This window comes from Styela clava, chromosome 5, assembly GCF_964204865.1.
Source record: "Styela clava chromosome 5, kaStyClav1.hap1.2, whole genome shotgun sequence".
In the NCBI taxonomy this organism is placed as follows: Eukaryota; Metazoa; Chordata; class Ascidiacea; order Stolidobranchia; family Styelidae; genus Styela; species Styela clava.
This window is the reverse complement of record NC_135254.1, coordinates 1,943,607-1,966,916: the sequence shown is the minus strand read 5'-3', so window position 1 is coordinate 1,966,916 and position 23,310 is coordinate 1,943,607. Positions and strand designations below refer to the sequence as shown.

At 36.7% G+C, this 23,310-nt stretch overlaps 2 protein-coding genes and 1 long non-coding RNA gene across 3 annotated transcripts; all 3 read left to right on the top strand.

Moving 5' to 3' along the window:
• The first annotated feature begins 879 nt into the window (after positions 1–879).
• LOC120344517 (uncharacterized) lies at positions 880–3,570 on the top strand. The gene is made up of 6 exons (XM_039413779.2): positions 880–1,108; positions 1,290–1,348; positions 1,810–1,825; positions 2,027–2,077; positions 2,475–2,698; positions 3,144–3,570. Exons 1-6 carry the CDS (start codon positions 1,039–1,041, stop codon positions 3,336–3,338), a joined length of 615 nt encoding a protein of 204 aa, XP_039269713.1. The 5' UTR covers positions 880–1,038; the 3' UTR covers positions 3,339–3,570.
• Positions 3,571–10,334: 6,764 nt separating this feature from the next.
• LOC144422724 (uncharacterized) lies at positions 10,335–12,460 on the top strand. Its single transcript, XM_078112465.1, has 6 exons — positions 10,335–10,442; positions 10,628–10,686; positions 10,939–10,954; positions 11,204–11,254; positions 11,625–11,842; positions 12,075–12,460. The coding sequence occupies exons 1-6, from the start codon at positions 10,373–10,375 to the stop codon at positions 12,267–12,269; spliced, it is 609 nt and encodes a 202-aa protein (XP_077968591.1). The 5' UTR covers positions 10,335–10,372; the 3' UTR covers positions 12,270–12,460.
• A 6,744-nt stretch (positions 12,461–19,204) lies between these two features.
• LOC144423061 (uncharacterized) lies at positions 19,205–20,140 on the top strand. The gene is made up of 2 exons (XR_013475552.1): positions 19,205–19,314; positions 19,764–20,140. It is a non-coding gene; the product is annotated as an uncharacterized LOC144423061 (long non-coding RNA).
• Positions 20,141–23,310: the final 3,170 nt, after the last annotated feature.

The following is a 23,310-nucleotide window of genomic DNA, read 5'->3' as shown; positions in this document are numbered from 1 at the left end:
ACAGTAGTCTTATATTTCAAACGAAACCGAAAACCAACACCTTCAATTAAGTGGTGTTCTTTGTTATTTTAACCATTCCATTAAATGTTGTCCCCAAAATAGCACACTAAAAGTTGTTGAAACAAAATGCTACTAAAAATAGCACAGAAATTCTCAGGGATTGGAGGAAAGACGGTTCTTTTAACGAGCGCGTAATCGCGACCACTGTTTCAACAGTGAATGAGATTTTTAGATTTCGATCCCCTCCCCCCTTTCTTTAAAATCTTGGCTGCGCCCCTGATCAGGACGAATATTTAGATTTTGAGTTTACGTATACGTATCTTCTGTGCATGGAAATCTTTTCAAATAGTATCATGAAACCTGTCCAACTAAAACAGCACTTAGCATGATTAAGTAAAAACCGGTCCTTTTTTCAATACAGAAGCGAATATGGATTAAAAAAGAGAGTAAAAAAAGGCTTCGCGTCTACAGTTAGGGCCCTTTATACTTTACTTGATAACTTTTAATTAATGATGTTTTAGGGGTAAATTTTGTAATCCTGTTTGATGAAGGGGTAAAATATGCAAAAAAGGTTATGAATTTCTCAGTAGGTATGAATTCCTCAGTAGTTATGAATTAATAGAAACAGGAATGTGTAATTGTGGTAGTTGTGCAGGAAAAGGCTTCAATGAAAGATTGTAAGAGTGGTGTTTAATAGTCATGGCGGCAACGTACGATTGATACTTTCCAAGCTAGTTCGTTGGGTCATACGTAAGTCAAGCAGGGTCATCTAAAATTCTAAATTTTCGAGCTTCGCTATTCAAAATCAAAAACCTCCGAGCTGCTTCGACTTAAAGTTTATGGAGTGGCGCTCCATCTTATATAGTACAACGCCTCTGCGTTACCTTTACCCACGAAACTTGCTACAAATATTACAAAAAATGCCACCCAATACAGCCAATTGTAACGCTACTAAACCTACAATAACCTTGAATATCACAGATATTTACTTCATAGATAAGCATTTGGTTGCGTCACCAAACCTTTCGAGAAGCAAATATGGACGTCGTCGAAATACTTTTCTTTCTCTCCCTCATCTGTGGCTTGCTGGCTGAAGTAAAATTACCGGGTAAGATTTGTTTCGGATACAATTACTAGATAAATTTATCCGTCTTCTGGCACCATGAATTCTAAAATATAAGAGCTTTCTGAATCATTTGCAAAAGATATCACATTCAACGAGTGTAGCAACATCTATAATTTTTGGCGCATGATGTTGTTATATTGAACTTCACGTTTAATTTTGACAGCTGGAATCTGCCGTTCCCAGATCGTGAAGGGGAAACTTGTCCAGGTTGGAGATTGCGAGGTAAAATCAAGTGTTTTTTATCAGCTTTTTCACGCTTTGTCTCCAAGGAAGGCTTAGACCTTTCAGATTGACTACTTTTGAAAGGACTCGAAGCTTTTTTTTTCTTAATTCCCAACACAATTTTTGGTGCTCCCGAAGTATGCGAACCAAGATGGCGGACATCGGAACGTAACATAGGTAACAGGTTAGGCCATAATTTTTTTCCAATTTTCCTTATTTTAGTCCTATTATTAGTTCGAAGACTAGCCAAGAGCCTCCCGTAGTATTTATACCTAAAATTATGGCCTAACCCTAACCTAGTACACATATTACATTCCGATGTCAGCCATCTTGGTTCGCATATTTCGGGAGCCCCCAATTTTTAATCCGACTTCTGCATCTCACGCAACTAATATAAAATAGCCTAACTTACGTGTTATATTCACTTTACTAATCATCTGTATTTTTTATTTATTTCACAGATAGACGATGGATCCGGTGAGTTCGTCCTACTTCATGATATAGTCGTAATTACGCAATGGTCTAAAAATATTCGTGGTGTGTAAGATAGTTAAATTATACAGTGGGTAAAAATTTAAACAAGTCGTCGATGAAAAAATAATTGTGGACGATATAATAATCGAAACTAACTTAAATGCATTAATCTACACTCAAATGAAATATGTCATTTATTTACAGATATCCTCAAATTGATCCAGAAGAGTCTTGATGAAAAGAAAAAAGCTGAAAGTAATTTATATGTGTGTTTTCTGATTTATAATTTGACTATAAAATATGCCACACCCCTCAAAGCATTAGTATTTCATTTTATGAAGATTTTAAGTATTGGGCCCTGAGTTGCTACTGGGTGATCAACACAACCCCTAGTCTGTTACGATTTCTGTTAAGCCCACCAACCATGTATCTAAACTTGATAGCTATTATGATATTTGAAACAAATTTGTTCTGTCGTTTTATTTAGTTTTCGTCTTATCATATTTCCCATCTCCAAAATTAGTAGATTACAGTATTTCCAAAATTTCTATTTTGAAATGAAGCAATCCGACAAAATTTAAATCCCAGATCGTTAAAATATTCTAAAATTTTAATATAAAAAATTGAATGACAACAATAATGTTGTTTTTAGTTAAATGTGACGTCACGTATAAGACGAAATGCTTCCGAATAGTCGTGTATGATACACGGAATGTCACCTTCAATGATGCCCAACCAATCTGCAAATCAATGAACAACGGGAAACTCGCGAACATTTACGACCTCGCGCATTACCAGTCACTTCGCACTTACTTACGTTCACTGATTCCTGCTTCTTCGACATATAAAGCCATCTGGACTGGGATGCAGTATAAGGTCAGTTTAATAGATCACAATTTTAGCAGAGTTTGACTCATTTTCGTAAACTTCACCTGGTCCAAGGTTGGCTCAAAGCAGTTTTCAATAAAATTACCAAATAATAAGCAGGTTAACGATGCCTTATGATTTTTTAATGAATTGAATAATTAGAAAAACCCAATATCATTGTAACTTCAATTATATTGTGACGTCATAGATGAACTGTGTAATTGATATTGTGGTATTTGCCGAATATTTCAGAATTTGTGATTTTTCCAGTATTTTCTGGTTTTCACTCATTTTCATGTAGTTCCTACACATAACTTACAAGACTTCGTCTATGATGACTACCTTTACTATAAAACTCATCACGGAAAGCAAATATTTTCATTCTTCATCTAATATGTCAGTTGCATTAACATTTCAAGCAACAGATTTTAAAGCCTTCATTTAATTGTTACAGAACAATCAGCTTTTGCTGTCAAGTGGAGAACCAACCTCTATAGCAACTGAAGTGTGGTATCCTGGTTATCCGAAATCCGATGCATCGTGGACAAATGTTGGTGTTGATGTTAATAAAGATCCAGAGTTTTCACGTCAGGGAATGTTCAATGAGCAACCATCCTATTCACTCCACGGTATCATCTGTGAAATATAAAACCAGCTCAAAACCTGACAGAACTTCGTTGACGGACTGAATGATATAAACGACAAAGAGTTCTCACTTTTTATTACTTATATTATTTCTTTACTATTGTTAATCGTATAAGCCATACCTTGAACTGGTCTCCTTTCTTATTGAAACTTTTTGCTCAGAAAATAAAATTCATAAGTTGCTCCAAGTGATTTCTGTATATAACCGAACAAGATAATAAATATTGATTCGATAATTTGTGATTTTTTATTATTTTGTCAATTTATGCGAACCCATTAGAAAAGGAACCGTAAAATGGAATAATACTCATGCGTGAAAAAAAGACCACGCCTACCATATCTTGGGTTAGGGCAGGCACATTAGGGAGAGAATCTCTGAAACAAAGTTAGTTCAGTAGTAGTTTATAATTAAGTGCTTTGCTTTGCCCACATTAGGCAAATGAAATTCAACTGTGCTAGGAGACTCATAAATATGACTTGGCATAATCATTCTTTATAAGGTTCAAATAAAAGTTACTCAGCAAAATTCTACAAAAGCTTGTAGAATATGACTCAGCACTATTTGAACAGCTAGAAAGCACACTTATGCCTCTAGTTTCTGAATCAGCGATTCCCAACCGGGGCCCGTCTCAGAGCAATTGGAGAGAGGTCACAATGCTAGGCGCAAAACGTTAATCGGCAAAATTTATCAAAGCTTGTAAAGCTAGACTCAGCATAATTTGAACAGCTGGAAACCACTGTTAGGTGTAAAAGTTCCTGAACTGCCCGTCGCGAGTCAGGTCATTTTACGAGTCATCCGAGTAAACCGCTGAGTTAAATTCCACTGCCGTCAGTTGATGTCGATTCTGAGTCATTCCATGCAGTTTCTTTATAACAGTGGTTCTCAAACGGTGGGACGCGCCGCACAAGAGATCGCAAACATTTTTTTTGAAAGGGCGTGAAGCCAATTAAAAACAAAAAGTAAGATTTGATCTTTTTTACATTTTTTTATTGTTTAGAAGTTTAGAGATTGCAGAGAGATGTTGTGCTTTCTGTTATTTTTATTATATGTTTTTGTAGCTTATTCTTATCTAGTTATTTTTGAGGTGAGATTTCCGCAAATGCGTAGTTTCCCAGCCTGCTCACTTCGATATGGGGTGGGGGAATGAGAACTTCAAGTTCTGGCACCAACATATTGGAACCAACGCTTTAACCTCTGAGTCATCGCGACCACCTAATCTAGCCTGAAGTTAAACTTCATTGAATGTTAGAAAACACAAGAATTTTCGTACTTCAGTTCATCCAGTAAATGACCCGAATCTTTCCAACGCGGCTAGACAAAACATAAACGCGACTCGGCGTAATATAGGGTGTCCATTAAGTCCTAAATTATTTAAAATTGCAAACAGAATTTATCGACACCATATATAGTTTGGCCCCCACAGATGTATTGATGAAGTAAAAAATAGTTATATTGAGAACTGACTTTATGGACACCCTGTATAGTGTAATTCACATCCTAAAAACCGTATTTTTTTATTTTTTGTCTCAAAAATTCATGCCTTTCTGAAAATAGGAATGGCGGATTCTTGATTGTTTCCATAGTTACGTTCATACAATTAAAAAATAATCTTCTTTTTTCGGATTTTTCATTCCGTGAACAATATATATCAATATGCAATGTTTTTTGGTTTATTTTATCCAATAATTTACAATTGTAATAGAAAAAAATGAAGAGAGAAAAAAATGTCCAACATCACGAAATAAAAATATTGTAATTTAACAATCCAGACTCGACAAGTAAGTACAATCCAGTTATTATCGAATTCTAGTTAAATGACTGAGTTTTTTTCGAATTGCAAGGTTGCAGACAGATCGCGGAAAATCGGCCCGAATAAGATCAAGAGAACTCAACATAAAATGCTTGGCACAATGCGAAATGATTTCCAATTCCCCCAAAAGCGGAGCAAATGGTCACATAGAGTCTTCATTGGTCGATAAAAGCCGACATCAATCGGAAACAGCAGACAATTATTTGAAATGGCAGTCATAAGTTGGGAAGTATCGCCATTGACCCAAAAATGCTCGCGATTGACCAGAAATAACAGTTGGTAGTCTGAACCAGAGCTTCTCAAACTGGAGGTCACGACACCCCTGAGGGCCGCGCAACGAATTTGAGGGGTCGCAAAGAGTACATCAATTTCACACAAAGTACTATGCAAAACACTATATATATCTATTTTAAATTTTTAGAAGTTGATTCAAAGCACAATTAATAAAACTAGTGCGGGACATAATCTTCACGATTTCGATAGAATACATGTAATCAAAGAAGCGGTGCGCCTGCAAAACAATGCCGACTTTGATCGTAAGACCCGAGAAGATGAGCGCTTGCATAACAAAGCCGACCAGGGGTCGCGGAAAATTTTTATATATTGGGGTCGCAAGCTTAAAAGTTTGGGCAGTCCTGGTCTAAACGTCCAGCCATGGGTTAAAAACGGGGTGGATTATATGCGTAATAAGAGTCTGTGACATGGGCTGAAGGCTATTGATTTCTCAATAAATTATCTGAAGTTGGAAGCAAGGTCGTCGAGTTCTGATTGCGGTTAAAGGTCAATGATAAAGATTTTCAGTCGAACTTCAAAAAACGAGGGATTCGGTTTTTCAACTTAGTCATATTGAAGTTTCGGATAACGAAGGGTTGGAATGAAATCATACTTCTTGATTTGAATTCATATTACTTTAATATTTTTTTGCATCCGCCAGTTTATTGCGCTGTTTCACACGAAGGATAGGATTTACATATTTATCCCGGGAAAGAGGAAAGCCGATAAGACGGGTTAACAATATGGCGAATCACGGCCTCTCGCCCGGTTACCATTCCATGTCGCGTATGGGATTAGTTAGCCAGGTATTCGTTTCAGATACATGGACTTGAACAGAAATCGGCAAATCATTTAAAATCATAGTTTTTCATTTGAATATTCTACCCAGCGAATCTTAAAGCCAATGAGCGATTTGAGTGCATGTGTGTGTTTCCATCCACAATCTGCAGAATTCAACAGTTGTTGGCGCCAGGGAGACTCATGGTTTCCGATTGCAAAACGATGTTTCGATTGTTCGTTTTTTAACGATTATCGAAGATGTTCAATGAATGCTATTTTATAAACAGTATGTAGATATACCACAATGTATTGGCGTGCAAGAGAACATACTAAACGCCCAGAGTAATAGGGTGCAACAAGAATATTCTGTTCTTCAGTTTGTTTTATATATCCCACAGGAAGTGACGTCAAACAAAACATCACAAGCGAATATAAACTGCTTTCAACTGCACAAATATATTAAGTGAATTAAGTTTGTATGCTGCGTTATGCTGATGTGTTTATGTTTCATTTTTTAGAAACAGCACAGATGTTAACGCTGCCTAATTATTTTGCGAACGCTATGGACCTTTCCCCAAGCATCGACTTCCTTGTTTACTTCGTGACATTGGCCAATCAGTAAAATGCAAAAAGTGACGTAACAATGTCCCCTTTTCGCATCCGCTCAGACACTTTTCTCACTCAGACAGATTTTCAAGCGTGGATGTAAACATTACCTCGTTTTCGCGTTTTTGAACTCTATTCGTTAGTTTTCAGTTGTGTTCCGGAAACTTTAATAAAAATCAGATAATTCAATGATCACTCTGTCTTCCTAGTAGTTTTAATTTAATTGCAGTAATAAAAATTAGTGTAGAAATAGCTGTGATAGACTAGCCTGAAATTCTTCACCAGTACTTTTAAAAAACAGATTATTGTATGCGATGAATCATAATGATGGTTTGAAATTATATATCCCATTTTACAGGCGCTAACTCGCAAAAGCACTCTTAAAATATTCCCGAAAATTTTGCAATGGTAAAGTATAGGAAGAGTTTTTCGGGGGTTAAAGGTCGGGGAAAGGTCCATAGCTTATGTCGCAAAAGATTTATGAGTACGAGTCTCTCGAGCAAAAAAAATCCCGTTTTACCCATTTGGATCTGACTATCCCTTAATGCAGTGGTTCTTAAAGTATGGGTCGCGACCCAAACATGGGCCGCGGAAGGTTTAAAAATGGGTCGCGACAAGGTCGTCAATGCAAGGGCAATCTAAGAGGAGAAGGACGAATTTTCAGCTTTCCCAATGTTTCAATTTAGCTTCTAAACTCTGGTATTTAAAAATAATGAAATATAAAATTTCATTCACGGAAAGAACTGTCTTGAGCTCATTGTTACATCACAATTCTGATATGCCAGTCACGTGTATTATTTTTATGGTATCGGTAACCAATAACCATGCACGTCGCTTGTCGTTGTGTTGACCGCGTGGAATGTCGTCTTAGTGGATTAAAATAACCAAAAATGAGTGTCTTTTTGGTAATGTAAATTGTAATAGACGACGCAATGAAAAAGCTCGCTTCTCGACATTAGACTATTCAATATCTAGAGAAAATGTGACTTCATCTCGAAGCACCATTTACCGCGAACGAAGCAGTGCATGCACATTTGATGAGTAAAAAGCTGTATATTGCGAGAGATACCGAAGGCCAGCTAGGATGTCGTGTTTGCGACGGACAGCGGGCGCCTTTTCTGCTACAATTCGCGACAAGGCACTTGTGCGAGCGAGGATATTGGGCACTGACGGTTAACAAAACTGAGCTCGCAATCGCCCCGATACCCGTGACAACTTGCGTATTGCGTTAAGTAAAATAGAGCTGTGTATTGAAGATATAATGAAAAGGAAATTTCAGTTCCATCAATCTCACTGAGTCAATGGACTGTTTCTAATAAATAGTTGTCTGTATTTGAGTCAAACTGCACTAACACATTTTGCGTTATTTAGGATTGGGTCGCGAGTATTCATAAATCTCAGATTTGGGTCGCGCTCGAAAAAGTTTAAGAACCACTGCCCTAATAGGTACCCGGTGTCACCTGGGTCATGAATTGACTCTGGAATATTAATTACATGCCTCTATCCTCTTCCCAATGCCCGCAATATAAGCCAAAATGGTCCGTCTCGAAGCTTGTCCCGTCATCGCCAAAAATTGTTTTGGTTGGGCATGCCTGATCGTAACTCATTGGTAATGATTACTTTACGCCTTCCGAATGTATGATATAGTAGTAATAGGTTATTGTCTCATCTGAAAGAGAGAATACGTCACAGAAATAGAAAAAGGTTGTCGGGGGTTTTGAAATTTGAGTATTTATATTAAGTTAGAATTTATAACTACCTAATCAGATCTTCTAATCTAAAGTGTGGTGATAGGCGAGACGTGATGTATAAAACCCTATATTGACCTTTCTACATAGGAATTATTGCTTTCAAGTATAGAATCTCAATGAAAGAGATATTGTAACGACCACCTGGGTTTATTCCGTCATTCAAGATCATTGAAGGCTGAAAAAATATGTTTAGGACGTAACAGTTTTAGAAAAAAAAAATGGGAGCCGACAGTCTCTGCATCTTTTGAAGACAATATGTCTCATCTTATTTCGATTTAAAAAAGACTTTTTTAAAAAGGTAGATAAAACGCATTTTGGAAAAATAAAAAAAATCGTTTCTATCACATCCTTATATATTATAATGATGCAGAATAAAAAAAACTTGTACTAAATATTTTTCACCAAATTATTATTTTCGCCCCACTGCAATAGAAACAAGGCCAGTTATCACTCTCTCGAATGAACCAACATGAAGAGACCGAAATAACGTTTCTAAAAATACATAAAAAACTTTTTTGGCATAAATAGCTGAAAACATATGACGTCATATCGTAGTGAAAATCTAGCCGTGTTTTGACTTTCACGGCGATATCTCGTGTCTGGTTTATTTTCAGATTGTCAATCTTGTTTCTTTAAAAAGGGAAGGTAAAGTACTATTCACAGAAATAGTAAAGTAGTTGTTATCGCTATTCTGTTTACTACGGCTGACTTTGATTGAAAATTCTCGAACAAAATTTTTTGAAAATCCTGATTCAACAACTCACCACGGTAGGGAGAATAGCGATATCACTCTTTGGCAGCGTCACGCAGAAAGAGGTCTAGTAATCCATTTAGAGATACTTGATTGGTAATTCTAGCACGTTTGAACGGGGAGGAACAACTGTTTGTATAAAAAGTGTAAAAATCCCTGAGGAACCACGGGGGACAAAGGGTCAAATTTTGAAGATTTTCAATGAATGCCTTATTATATATCGAATATGTTCAATGAATGCTATTTTATAAACAGTATATAGATATACCACAATGTATTGAAGTAGAACAGAACATAATAAACGCACAGTGTAATAGGGTGCAACAAAAATATTCTGTTCATTAGTTTGCTTTATATATATACCACAGGAAGTGACGTCAAACAAAACATCACACACGAATATAAACTGCTTTCAACTGCACAAATATAAAAAGTAAATTAAGTTTGTATGCTGCGTTATGCAGATGTCTTTATGTTTCATTTTTTAGATACAGCACAGATAAAATCGCTGCCTGATTACTTGCTATAGCCAGTCGTATATAACGGACTCGTTGATTCTACAAGCGCCTGCCGATCTGTTTTCAATGAGTGGTTTGGAATATGTGTGAACTTGATGTCGTACAACAATGATTGATAGATGTTGCATATCTGCTTTGCGTATGTATTGTAAACTATATAATGAATACCCAAAAATATATAATTGTCGAAGATTACGCCATGCCGGTGTTTATTCTAATTTAGCTGTTATCTGTCTATGTGTACGTACCAGTGACTCAGTAACTCAGAACAGGCACAGCTGGATGGAAACTTTTATTTATCTTCAATTTATCTGCATTATTTAATATATCATGTTTTTCATGAATGTTGCATATCAACTTCAAATTTGTATCCTAAAAAGATCGGAATAGTCGAAAAATGTCTCAAAAATAGATCCTCCTGAAACTAACCAAGAGCTCTAGCCAGAGCCCAAAAGATGAGCAACATATAAGACCATCGGATATTTTTACAGATATTTACTTTATACCTAAGTTTTTAGTTGCGTCATCAAACCTTTCTAGAAGCAAACATGGACTTCGTCAGCTTTATTTTGTTCATCTCTCTCATCTGTGGCTTGCGTGCGAAGCTAAAAGTTCCGGGTAAGATTTGTGTCAAATAAAATTACTAAATAACTTATCCGTCGTATGGTATCAATAATTGTAAAATATAAGAGCTTTTTAAATCATTTGCAAAATGTATCACATTGATTGTGTAACAACAATTATAATTTTGGCACATGATGTCGTAAAATTGAACCAAAAAATATCACGCTTTATTTTGACAGCTGGATTCTGCGCTTCCAAGATCGTGAATGGGAAACTCGTTCAAGTTGGAGACTGCAAGGTAAATTTTTGTTGCTATTTCTATCAGGTGTTTACGTAGTTTGTCTCCAAGTAAAGATTAAAGAAAGCAGCCATTGATACTCCCAGAACTGCTATTTTTGGAAGGGCTTTCTGAATTGCCTGGCCAATTTTAAATCAGACTTCTGCATCTCACGCAACTAATATAACTTTCTAATATAACTATTATAATCTAATATACCTTTCGTGTTATATTCACTTCACTAATCAACTGCATTTTTTATTTATTTCACAGAAAGACGATGGATCCGGTGAGTTCGCCCTACTTCATGATATATATTATGTTTGAAAATACTTACGTGACCGTGAACGTATGACAGAATTTTGAGTCATAAATACGTACGCAATGTTCCAAAAATAATCTCGTTGTGTAAGATAGTCGAAGTATACAGTGGTGTAAAAGTTAAACAAGGTCGTCAAAGAAAAAAAAACTGTGAACGATAAACTGATTTAAAATGCCATACTCTACACACAAATAAAATAGTTTTTTTTATTTACAGAAATCGCCAGATTGATCCAGAAGAGTCTTGATGAAAAGAAAAAAGCTGAAAGTAATTATATTTGTTAATGCAAATGTTGTTTATTTATAATATGACTATGAAATATGCTACACCCGTCAAAGCATCAGTTTTAATTTACCCAAACTTTAAGTATTGAAGCCTGAATTGTCACTGGGTGATTCACCCTCCACCAACCATGTGTCTAAAATTGATAGTTATTATAACATCTGAAACAGACTTCTGTTGTCTCATCGACTTTCGCCATCCAAAAAAGATTAGATTTCAGTATTTCTAAAATTTCTATTTTAAAAGGAAGATTTATTGAATAAGCAAAGCGACGAAATCTTAATTCCAGATCGTTAAAATATTTTCTGAAATTTTATTATAAAATATTCAATGACAACAATAATGTTGTTTTCAGTTGAATGTGACTTCAAATACGATTCCAAATGCTACAAAGCATTTGTGTATGTTACACAGAATGTCGCTTTCAATGACGCTCAATCAATCTGCAAATCAATGAATAACGGAAAACCAGCGAACATTTACGACCTCGCGCATTACAAGTGGCTGCTCCCTCATCTTCGCTTACTGATACCTGCGGAATGGATTTCTATCTGGACTGGGATGGAGTATAAGGTCAGTTAATAAATCACAATCTCAGTTTGACTTATTTTTGTAAACTTCATCGGGTCAAAGGTTGGCTCAAAGTTTGTCTTCAATAAAATTACTAAATAATGGGCAGGTTAACGATGCCTCATGGTTTATCAATGGATTGGATATTTAGAAAAACGCAATATGATTTTTCTATGATGACTACCAATATGTCAGTTGCAGACAGACTTTGAAGCCGTACATTTAATTGTTACAGAACAATCAACTTCTGCTATCAAGTGGAGGACCAATTACTATAGCAACTGAAGTGTGGTATCCTGATTATCCGATATCCGCTGTATCGAGAACAAATGTTCCTGTTTTGGTCGATATGGATCCAGAGTATGCATCTCAGGGAATGGTCAATTATCCACCATCTTCGTCATTCCACGGTGTCATCTGTGAAATATAAAACCAGCTCAAAACCTGACAGAAATTCGTTGACGGACTGAATGATATAAACGACAAAGAGTTCTCACTTTTTATTACTTATATTATTCTTTTACTATTATTAACCGTTTAACCCAGAGGTGGGCAACTTCTCTAGTTGGCGGGCCAGATGTGGAAAAATGAAGTACTCGGCGGGCCGGATTATTACAAAAAATACTTCGGTATCCAATCTTTATTAAATGCTCAACACTCTCAGTCAACTTCACGTTTCTTGGGGTATTCTATGGTTAATGAAACTTAATGTGAAATCTGATTTCTAAAATCTATTTAAATTTGGAATCTAAATATAAATATAACTAATAACAGTAGTGAAGAATGTTTACAACGCTCTCTGCTTTGACCTTATATTGTTTGTTTAACAAGTGTGCTAACGCAATTGTTTGTTCACAAAGGCAATTGTTTATTTCACCAGCTCGCACTGACAGTGCGGTGAGAGTAGAGAGATTGGCAATGTTTAGGAATGATGCGTCGGATCACATTACAGAGTGTGGCTGGATACAGTCAGCGGGCCGGACAAAATCGCGTCGCGGGCCGTACGCGGCCCGCGAGCCGTATGTCGCCCACCCCTGGTATAACCCATGCCTTGAATTGATCTCCTTGTCTGTTGAAACTTTTTGCTCAGAAAATAAAATCCATAGCTGTCTCCATGTGATTTCTGTATATAACCGAAAATAATAATAAATATTGATTCGATTATTTGTGTAAGTTTGTTATTAATTTGTCAATTTATGGGATTCCACCAGAAAATGAATAGAAACGTAAAATAGAAAATTGGTCATGCGTGTAAAATGACCACGCCTACCATATCTTGGGTTAGGGCAGGTGTATTAGGGAGTAAACATTTAAAACAAATTTAGTTCAGTAGTGGTTCGATAATTAAGTAGTTGGTTTGAGACCCAAATCAGGGAAATGAAATTCAACTGCGTTAGGAGACTCATGAATATGACTTTGAAAAATTATACTTTATAGAGATCAAATAAAAAGTTACTCAGCAAAATTTTACAAAAGCTTGTAGAATATAACTCAGCATTATTTGAACAGCTAGAAAGCACACTTAGGACTCTAGTTTCTGAATCAGCGATTTCCAACCGGGGCTCGCGACTCCCCCAAGGGGGCCTCAGAGCAATTGGAGAGAGGTCACAATGCTAGGCGCAAAACGGTAATCGGCAAAATTCATCAAAGCTTGCTAAAACGTGACTCAGCGTAATTTGAACAACTGGAAACCACTGTTAGGTGTAAAAGATCCTGAACTGCCCGTCGCGAGTCAGGTCATTTTACGAGTCATCCGAGTCAATCGCTGAGTTAAATTCCAATTTCGTTAGTTGATGTCGATTCTGAGTCATTCCATGCAATCTTTCTATATCAGTGTTTCTCAAACAGTGGAACGCGCCCCAAAAGAGGGCGTAAACGTAGCATTTTTTGAAGGAGCGTGCAGCTAATTAAAATCGTGGTTAGATATGATTTTTATGCCTTATTTTGGATATTTCAGTTTCTTTATTGTGTAAAATGTGCAGAGATAAATACTGTTATTTTTATTATATGCTATATTACTTTCGCCTTACTATCTGTTATATGCAGCTTGCTTGTTGTTATCTAATTATTCTTGAGGTGGGGTGCTAGACTTGACCTAAATAAAGGGGGGGGGGGCTTTATAACAAGTGCCTTTTAAAGATATTTACTCAAAACTGGTTGGCAGTTGGTAAAACTTTACTTAGTAGCGAACTTGTACAACCCCGCCTCTCCACCCCCCCTCCCAAAAAAAAATTAAAAATTAAAATAAAACGTATAAAATAAATTTAGGAATACGTTTCATTTTCATTTTTTTATCTCGAAATATTTCACTGGTTTTAATAATTTACAATTTTATTTAAAATAGACGAAAATCTTTTCGATATAGTATTCGATGCTCAGCTTATTATATCCAGGACAAGGGGTGGGGATTGGGAGAACTATCTGAAGACGGAGCAGGGTCGAGTTCTGGTTGCGGTTAAAGGTCAATGATAAGAATTTCAGTCGAACTTCACAAAACGAGGGATTCGGTTTTTCAACTTCGTCAAAATGAAGTTTGGGATTACAAAGGGTTGGAAAAAAATCATACTTCTTGATTTGAATTTATATTACTTTAAGATTTCTTTGCATCCGCCAGTTTATTGCGCTGTTTCACACGAAGGATAGGATTTACATATTTATCCCGGGGAAAAGGAAAGCCGATAAGACGGGTTAACAATATGGCGAATCACGGCCTCTCGCCCGGTTACCATTCCATGTCGCGTAAGGGATTAGTTAGCCAGGTATTCGTTTAAGATACATGGACATGGACAGAAATCGGAATAAAATTGTATTAATTAGATTGAAAGGAGCCGCGAATGCTAGTTTAGTGAAACAAATGAAACAGCCACGTAGACGCATAATATGCGAGTAAAAACATCAAAAATAGAACCATCAGATTGGTCGGTGTTTCCTCGCACGAAAGTAGAGCAGCCGGGTAAAATCACATTTTCGGTGCCGTGACAAAATGCGCCGTCTAGCGGGTGTTTCCATACCAACACAGAATATCGACATAACGTTACAAAGCGGCCATTTTGAGATTAGAATTTTGAGTCTCCTTTTAACCCATTGATTGACGCGAATCATTTAAAATCAGAGCTTTTTATTTGATTATTCTACCCAGCGAATCTTAAAGCCAATGAGCGATTTGAGTGCATGTGTATGTTTCCATCCACAATCTGCAGAATTCACAGTCAATCTAATATATCAAATCTGGCAACGGGGCTGTCGGAGTTTGGCAGATTGGTATCGGAGTAGAACTTTCAAACTCGCGGAATTGGGAATTTCAAAGTTCAAAGGTGAACTCAAAAATTATCCAAAGAAACCTAAAAAGCATTAAGTTGACTAATTATTCTTAACAGACAATCAAAGGAGGCCAAATTTAAAATGTAATATGAATTTAAACTGCAGGCCAAGTCTTGTATCAAAATTAGGGTTTCTCCGAGGCCGAGTCAAATCTTTTAACAACATAAAAATTGGAATCGTTTTTAAAATGACTCAGAATTCGGAGTGAGATGCAACCCCGATCATACACAACAAAGCTTGTAGTCAAATACCAGTTGTTGGCGCCATGGAGACTCATGGTTATCGATTGCAAAACGATGTTTCGATTGTTCGTTTTCTAACGATTATCGAAGATGTTCAATGAATGCTATTTTGTAAACAGTATGTAGATATACCACAATTTATTGTCGTGCAAGAGAACATACTAAACGCACAGGGTAATTGGGTGCAACAAAAATATTCTGTTCTTCAGTTTGTTTTAAATATACCACAGGAAGTGACCCTCAAACAAAACTCAACACGCGAATATAAACTTCTTTCAACTGCATAAATATAAGAAGCGAATAAAGTTTGGATGCTGCGTCATGCGGATGTTTTTATGTTTCATTTTGTAGATACAGCACGCATACCATGACTGTCTGATCACTTGCTACGGCCAATCGCATATAGCGGACTCGTTGATTCTACAAGAGCCTGCCGACCTGTTTTCAGTGATTGGTTTGGAATCTGAGTGAACTTTATGTCGCATTACAATTACCAACTTCCATACGATTCAACGGAGCGTGACGACTGCTGCCAGAACCACGTTTTACCTTGCTTCGAGGGGACGCTGCGATGTTGCTGTGAATTCGCTTGTGGTTTGACGGTAGATGATCTGGGAGATCGTTTTTTCGTTGAATCCAAATACTGTGCTAAAGTAGGTTTGCCGTAGTATGTCAATGTTTGAGTTTAAAGGTACACTGTAGGTTAGTTTGACACGATATCCGGTCCTTTGATAGTACTGCAGTACGGGTGCACCACTACGGTACCGGTACTCAATCAACCTGCAAACAGACCGTGGTACCATACCTGCAACATAATTTGTTGACTTTTAGAAGCAATTGGCAGGTCATGCATTTCTGCCTTTGTCTGCGTGCTATGGGTAAATTAGACAAACATGACTTTTCAAAGCTGGTACGAATAGCAACCGCGCTAACTCTGTAAACGATGGGGTATAGCGAGCGTCCCCTCAAATATCAATGAAAAAGTTACTGTCAGCATCGGTCAAAGGTCATGAAAGTTGGTATTGATACTTGATAGATGTAGCATATGAACACCCTATATAATTGCTGAAGATTACGCCATGCTCATGTTGACATCTAATCAAGCTGTGATCAGTTTATGACTGTGTACCCGTGATCACTGTTTTAAGTTAGAACAGCTAGATATGAACTTTAATTTATCTGCACTTTTTAATAATGGGTTGTGCAACCTTCGATACAAAAGTATAAATACAAATAAACGGATGAAACCACGCACCACCGAGAGTCTTGCTACGCCACTGGCGGGACTCACACGTTTTTCTTTTTTGCACTGATTGGCTGCTGAGATGAGCAGTCGGCAGTAATGGATAACAAAAATATTTCGAAGGAAAAAGTGGGCGTTAAAACACTTCGTTAGACCGGATCCATCTCGTGGTTCGTAATTTCGACGCCCTAGTCTATTCAATATGCCCGACATACAACTGAGAACACTCACAGTTAACGAATAAATTATTTGTCTCGTTAGTCTGTGAACGCTATAGCATATGTCGTAAAAGATTTATCAGTACGGGTTTCTCAAGCAAAAAAAAAAACGTTTTTTTTTAAATTTTTGAAGATGTTCAATGAATGCCATTTTATATACAGAATGTAGATATACCACAGTGTATTTTCGTACAACAGAATATAGTAAACGCACAGGGTAATAGGGTGCAACAAGAATATTCTGTTCTTTAGTTTGTTTTATGTATACCACAGGAAGTGACGTCTAACTAAACACCATACGGGAATAAAAACTGCTTTCAACTGCACAAATAAAATAGGTGAATGCAGTTTGGATGCTGCGTCATGCGGGTGTTTTTATGTTTCCTTTTTTACTTACAGCACGGATAACATCACTGCCTGTTCACTTGCTACGGCCAGTCGCATATAGCGGACTCGTTGATTCTGTAAGCGCCTGCCGACCTGTTTTCAGTGATTGGTTTGAAATCTGGGTGAACTTAATGTCGTACAATAATGGTTGATAGGTGTTGCATATTCGTTTTGCGTATGTATCGTGAACTATATCATGAATACCCCAAAATATATAATTGTCGAAGATTATGCCATGATGGAGTTTACAACTAATTTAGCTGTTATCTGTCTATTTGTACGTAACTGTGTGCCAGTGATTACTGTTCTAACTTAGAACAGGCACAACTGAATGGGAATTTTATTTACTTTTAATTTAACTGCATTATTTAATATATAATGTTTTTCATGAATGTTGCATATCTGTTTTGAATTTGTATATTAAAAAGATCAGGAAAGTCGAAAAAGGTCTAAAAATACATCATCCTGAAACCAACGAAGAGCTTATAAAATAAGCAACTTATAATAATACCTTCGGATATTTTTACAGATATTTAGTCTATAGCTAAGCATTTAGTTGCGTCATCAAAGCTTTCTGGTAGCAAACATGGACTTTGTCAAAACTATTTTGTTTATCTCTCTCATCTGTGGCTTGGTTGGGGAGCCCAAAGTGCCGGGTAAGGTTTGCTTCGAATACAATTACTTGGTTGATTTTAAAATACTGAATTGCAGGCAATCTTCGTCTAAATCCGGTACCAAGAATTCTAAAATATAAGAGTGTAGCAACGCCTATAATCTTGGAACAAGTTATGGTTGAATTGATCCTAAAAATATCCCATTTTGACAGCTGGATTCTGCGTTTCCAAGATCGTGAATTGGAAACTCGTACAAGTTGGAGATTGCAAGGTGAAGTCAAGTTACTATTATCATCAGGTGTTTTCACTGTTTGACTCTAAGCTGGGCTTTGGTTGACAGTCACTTTATGTATGGAGTTACTTTGTCTCCAAGCAATGCTTTAGGAAAGAGACCATTGGTACTGTTAGGGTTAATATTTTTGTAAGAACTCGATACTTTTTGGTTAAATTTCAACCCAATTTTCAATCCGATTTCTGCATCTCACGCAACTAATATAATCTAAAACAACTCACGTATTATATTCTCTTTAGTAATCAACTGCTTTTTTTTATTTATTTCACAGAAAGTCGATGAATCTGGTGAGTTCGACCTACGTCATGATATATATTATGTTTGAAAATACCTTTGTCACCGTAAACGTATGACAGACTTTTGAGTCATAATTACGCTATAGTAAGTGGTGCAAAAATATTCTCGGCGAGTGAGATAGTTAAAGTATAAAGCGGTTACAAAGTTATTAGGGTCGTCGATGAAAAAAACTATGGACCTATAATATGATGGGAACTGATTTAAAACGCCATACCCTACACACAAATAAAATATGTCATTGTTTTGCAGATATCGTCAGATTGATCAAGAAGAGTCTTGATGAAAAGAAAAAAGCTGAAAGTAATTTATATTTGAATTTAAAGATTTATAATTTGACGATAAAATATGCCACACCGTCAAAGCATGAGTATTTAATTTTATGACCCTAGTCCGTTACAACTTTGCCCACCAACCGCGTATATTAACTTGATAGCTATTATGATGCCTGAAAAAGATTTGTTTGCTTTATTTACGTTCCGTCATATCAACTTTCCTCTCTCCAAAATTAGTAGATTACAGTATTTCCAAAATTTCTATTTCGAAATGAAGAAATACGACAAAATTTAAATCCCATATCGTTAAAAAATTCTGAAATTTTAATATAAAAGATTCAATGACAACAATATTGTTGCTTTCAGTTAAATGTGACGTCATATATAAGTCAAAATGCTTCCGAATAGTAGTGTATGGTCGAAACAATGTCACCTTCAACGATGGTAAATCAATCTGCAAATCAATGAACAACGAAAACCCGCGAATATTTACGACATAGCGGATTACAAGTCACTTCGCACTCATCTTCGCTCAATGATCCCTGCTGGTAGGTCATGGGTTGAAATCTGGACTGGGATGCAGTATAAGGTCAGTTCAATAGATCACAACCTCAGCAGAGTTTGATTCATTTTTGTAAACTTCACCGTGTCCATGGTTGGCTCAAAGCTTGTCTTTAATAAAATTACCAAATATTAAGCATATAATCAACGATGCCTTATGATTTATTAAGAGATTTGATAATTAGAAAAACCCAATATATAGTATATAATTTCGAATATATTGTGACGTCATAGACGAACCGTGCGATAAATATCTGGTATTTGCCGATAATTTGTGATATTTCCAGTAATGTCTGGTTTCCACTCATTTTCATGTAGTTCTTAAAAACACATCACTTGCCATACTTCGTCTATGATGCCTCTTTTTACTATAAAACTCGTTACTAAAAGCAAGTATTTCCATTCAACTAATTAATACGTCAGTTGCATTAACCTGTCGAGCAACAGAATATGGAGCCGTTAATTCAATTGTTACAGAACAATCAGCTTTTGCTGTCAAGTGGAGAGCCAATCACTATAGCAACAGAAGTGTGGTATTCTGGTTATCCAACACCCGATGCATCGCTGACAAATGTTGTTGTTGATGTCAATAAAGATCCAGAGTCTGCAACTCAGGGAATGTACAATGAGCAACCATCCTGGACACGTCACGGTGTCATCTGTGAAATGTAAAACCAGCTCAAAACCTGACAGAACTTCGTTGACGGACTGAATGATATAAACGACAAAGAGTTCTTACTTTTTATTACTTACTTATATTATTCCTTTACTATTATTAACCGTATAACCCATGCTTTGAATTAGTCGCCTTGTCTATTGGAACTTTTTGCTCAGAAAATAAAATTCATAGCTGTCTCCTTGTGATTTCTGTATACAACCAAACATGATAATAAATATTGATTCGATCATTTGTGAGTTTGTTATTATTTTGTCAATTTATGAGAATCCACCAGAAAAGGAAATGAACCGCAAAATAGAAAATTACTCAAGCGTGAAAATGACCACGCCCACCATACTATGGATATCTGGGGTTAGGATAGGTATATTGGAGAGAGGACCTCTGAAACAATCTTAGTTCAGTAGTAGTTTGATAATTAGGTGCTTTTCTTTGCCCACATTAGACAAATGAAAATGAACTGCGCTAGGAGGCTCATAAATATGGCTAGGCATAATCATTCTTTATAAGATTCAAACAAAACGTTATTCAGCAAAATTCTACTAAAGCTGTGAAATGTGACTCAGCATAATTTAAACAGCTAGAAAGCACACTCACGTAGAAGTCTATAAACAAGTGGTTCCTGACTTTTTATGGCTCGTGGCATACTTCCGGAGGCATTTAGCACTCATGGTCCCCTGTTCATAATATCTGTGTAATTTTGATTGGTAGATTCCAAATCCGATTATGTTCAAATAGTTCATGCTCAACAAAGTGAAAAACACCCCGTGAAAAAACCATATCAAGCAATGAAACTAGGAAAAACGGGAAGTTTTCTAGTCAAGAGAAAAGTAAAATCAGTTTTGCGCCTAGCAATGTGGACCCCATCAACTGCTCCGTGACCAATGGGACCAGTTCATCTAAACCAGGGGTGACGAACCCATTTGCTATCGCAGGCCACTTTTTAGTTACCGCTGAGTAGGCGGGCCGCACAACTTTTTTTTGTCATATTACGATCGCCGATGAGCCCGCGTCGCACTAAGCGTTAGGAATGCGCTAGCTAACGTACCTCTGCGTGGGTTCGGAGGGATAAATATGTAAATCCTATCATATGATACCCATTAAAACGAAAAAAAAAATCATTAACAAAATCAATCGAAAGTAATAAAACCCATGTATCCATACAGCTGAATATATTTAATGTTATATTGCAGCATAAAATAGAAAACAAATAAAGAAACATTTAATGCTTTTTGTCTTAGTGAGATTTTTGGTATTCTTTCTTTTTTACTAATCGTTGACGATGGAATTGACGAAGGACGAATTGACGATGTGGAAACTCTCAACTGCAGACCAAGATTTTCATCTGCCAGCCTTGACCTGTATCGACTTTTAGTATAATTCATTTTAGAAAAAAATTGTTCGCATAAATAGGTGCTTCCGAAAACAGATGACCATTTAAGAGCGCTAGCTCTCAAGTTTGGAAACTCTTTCTTTGATACATAAACACGATAAAATTCAAGCAACGGCATATTCAGATACATTGCTTTCAGCGTGTCATCGCTTTGTAGTTTCATGAGTTTGATGAGACTCGGAGGGTGCAGAAGCAGGTGTGACAATGAAGGGAATAGAAAAGATATCAAGCTTCAGCTTCTTGCTTTTGATATCCGTAAATCTAGCATGGAAGCTTTCCAAGAGACTGGAACATTCCAAAGCATATTGGGTACAAAAAGTTGGATTGTGTTTTTTCAACGTGGGAAAATGCGTGCAATCGTTATCTTTCAATTGATTATACCAGAGATCAAGTATTGACGTAAAAGACTTGATCTTGGAATAAATCGAGTGCAATGGACCTTTCACCGACATCAAAACATCCGTATTCTCAACCAATCACAAGCGAGCAGATGTAAACAAATATTCTTCGCTGAAAAGTCGCTCAGACAACTTTGGACGCGTTCCGCACAGGTTGCTGGCGGTTTAGGCAGATCTTTGTCCTTTTTTTCGCTTTTTGTTTTCTTCGCAGGGCTGCGATGATTAGAAAGCTGTATTACTGTATGTTACTTGTTGCAAATCACGTTTACAAAATCTGTATATCTATACTAAAAGGCTGTACCCGCTGCATGCACCTTACAGGTACGGTACCGTACAGGTCAACCAACTGCTATTTCGAACCAAAAAATAGTAGACAGTCATGCTGATGCAATCAAGAGTACCGGTAGCCTACCGTATGTGAGTACGGAAGAATTCGCCTTCAATACGATGTTGCATTTTTATTAAACAGAATCTATTAGTGAATTATTTTGGTAGACTAACTATGTGTAAACGCTGCGCATATGGTATTTGCCAGTCTGACAACCTGTACGGTGACCCTGCCGTTCAAATGGAGTAAGATTTGTGCCTTTTCCGAAGCCACATAGTGACTGCCAAAAAGCAATGAGGTGGATAAAGGAATGCAACAGGCCTCACAGTCAATTCAACCTAGGAAAAATTACCTATGATATATATTCAATATGTTAATTCTTATATGAAATGAATTTTCATACAAGCAATGCGTTCCATCATGCATTTTCATAGAGGCGATTAACCAACTGATGAATACCTTGATCCTATATCAGATTCTTGTCGCCCAACAAAAGAGCACCATCAAATTGGGAGGTAAGGATTACTTATACCATAATTTAACTTTGGATCATAATTTAACAGGATCATCACCAGATACTTCATTTGATACAGAGACATGGGAATCTGACGAAAGTGAGAAAGGATTGTCAAGGATCCAACTAGATCTGCCCTCAGACTCTTTAGTTGAAAGTTGAAACTACCTCAAGTGCCGCTGATGAAAATGACAGCGCTTTGTCAGACAGCAGAAAAATGTAAGCCAGCATCATCATCATTTTATTTTGGTTCTCTGGCATAAACAACACAAAAAGCCAACATACAAACAAAATGCAGAGAAAACTGGAAGTCGAGCATAACTTAAAATAGATTTCAAAAAGTACGCGGCTACCCACCAGAAAAAGAAATAATAATAATAAAAGGGCACGAAAGAATTAACAAGATTCAGAATCGGGCAACACTTTTAACATAATTCAAAATGAGAAAACACATACTTCTTCCAGCATTGGTGTCATATTTGCTAACTGTAAAAATGATGAATAAAGAAGGAAAATCAATATTGAAGACTTGGGACTTCAGGCAGAATCTTTTACAATCCATTGGTGATAAAATGATGTTACTTTATGGAGTATGCTCCGCATGCATGCCATGTCTGGTGTGACCCTGGTGATCGTAATATAATTTTTTGTGCGTACTGCAAAGTCACACCAAGCTGCTCCTGATACCAGAAGTTGGCCCTGCACTTTGTAGTAA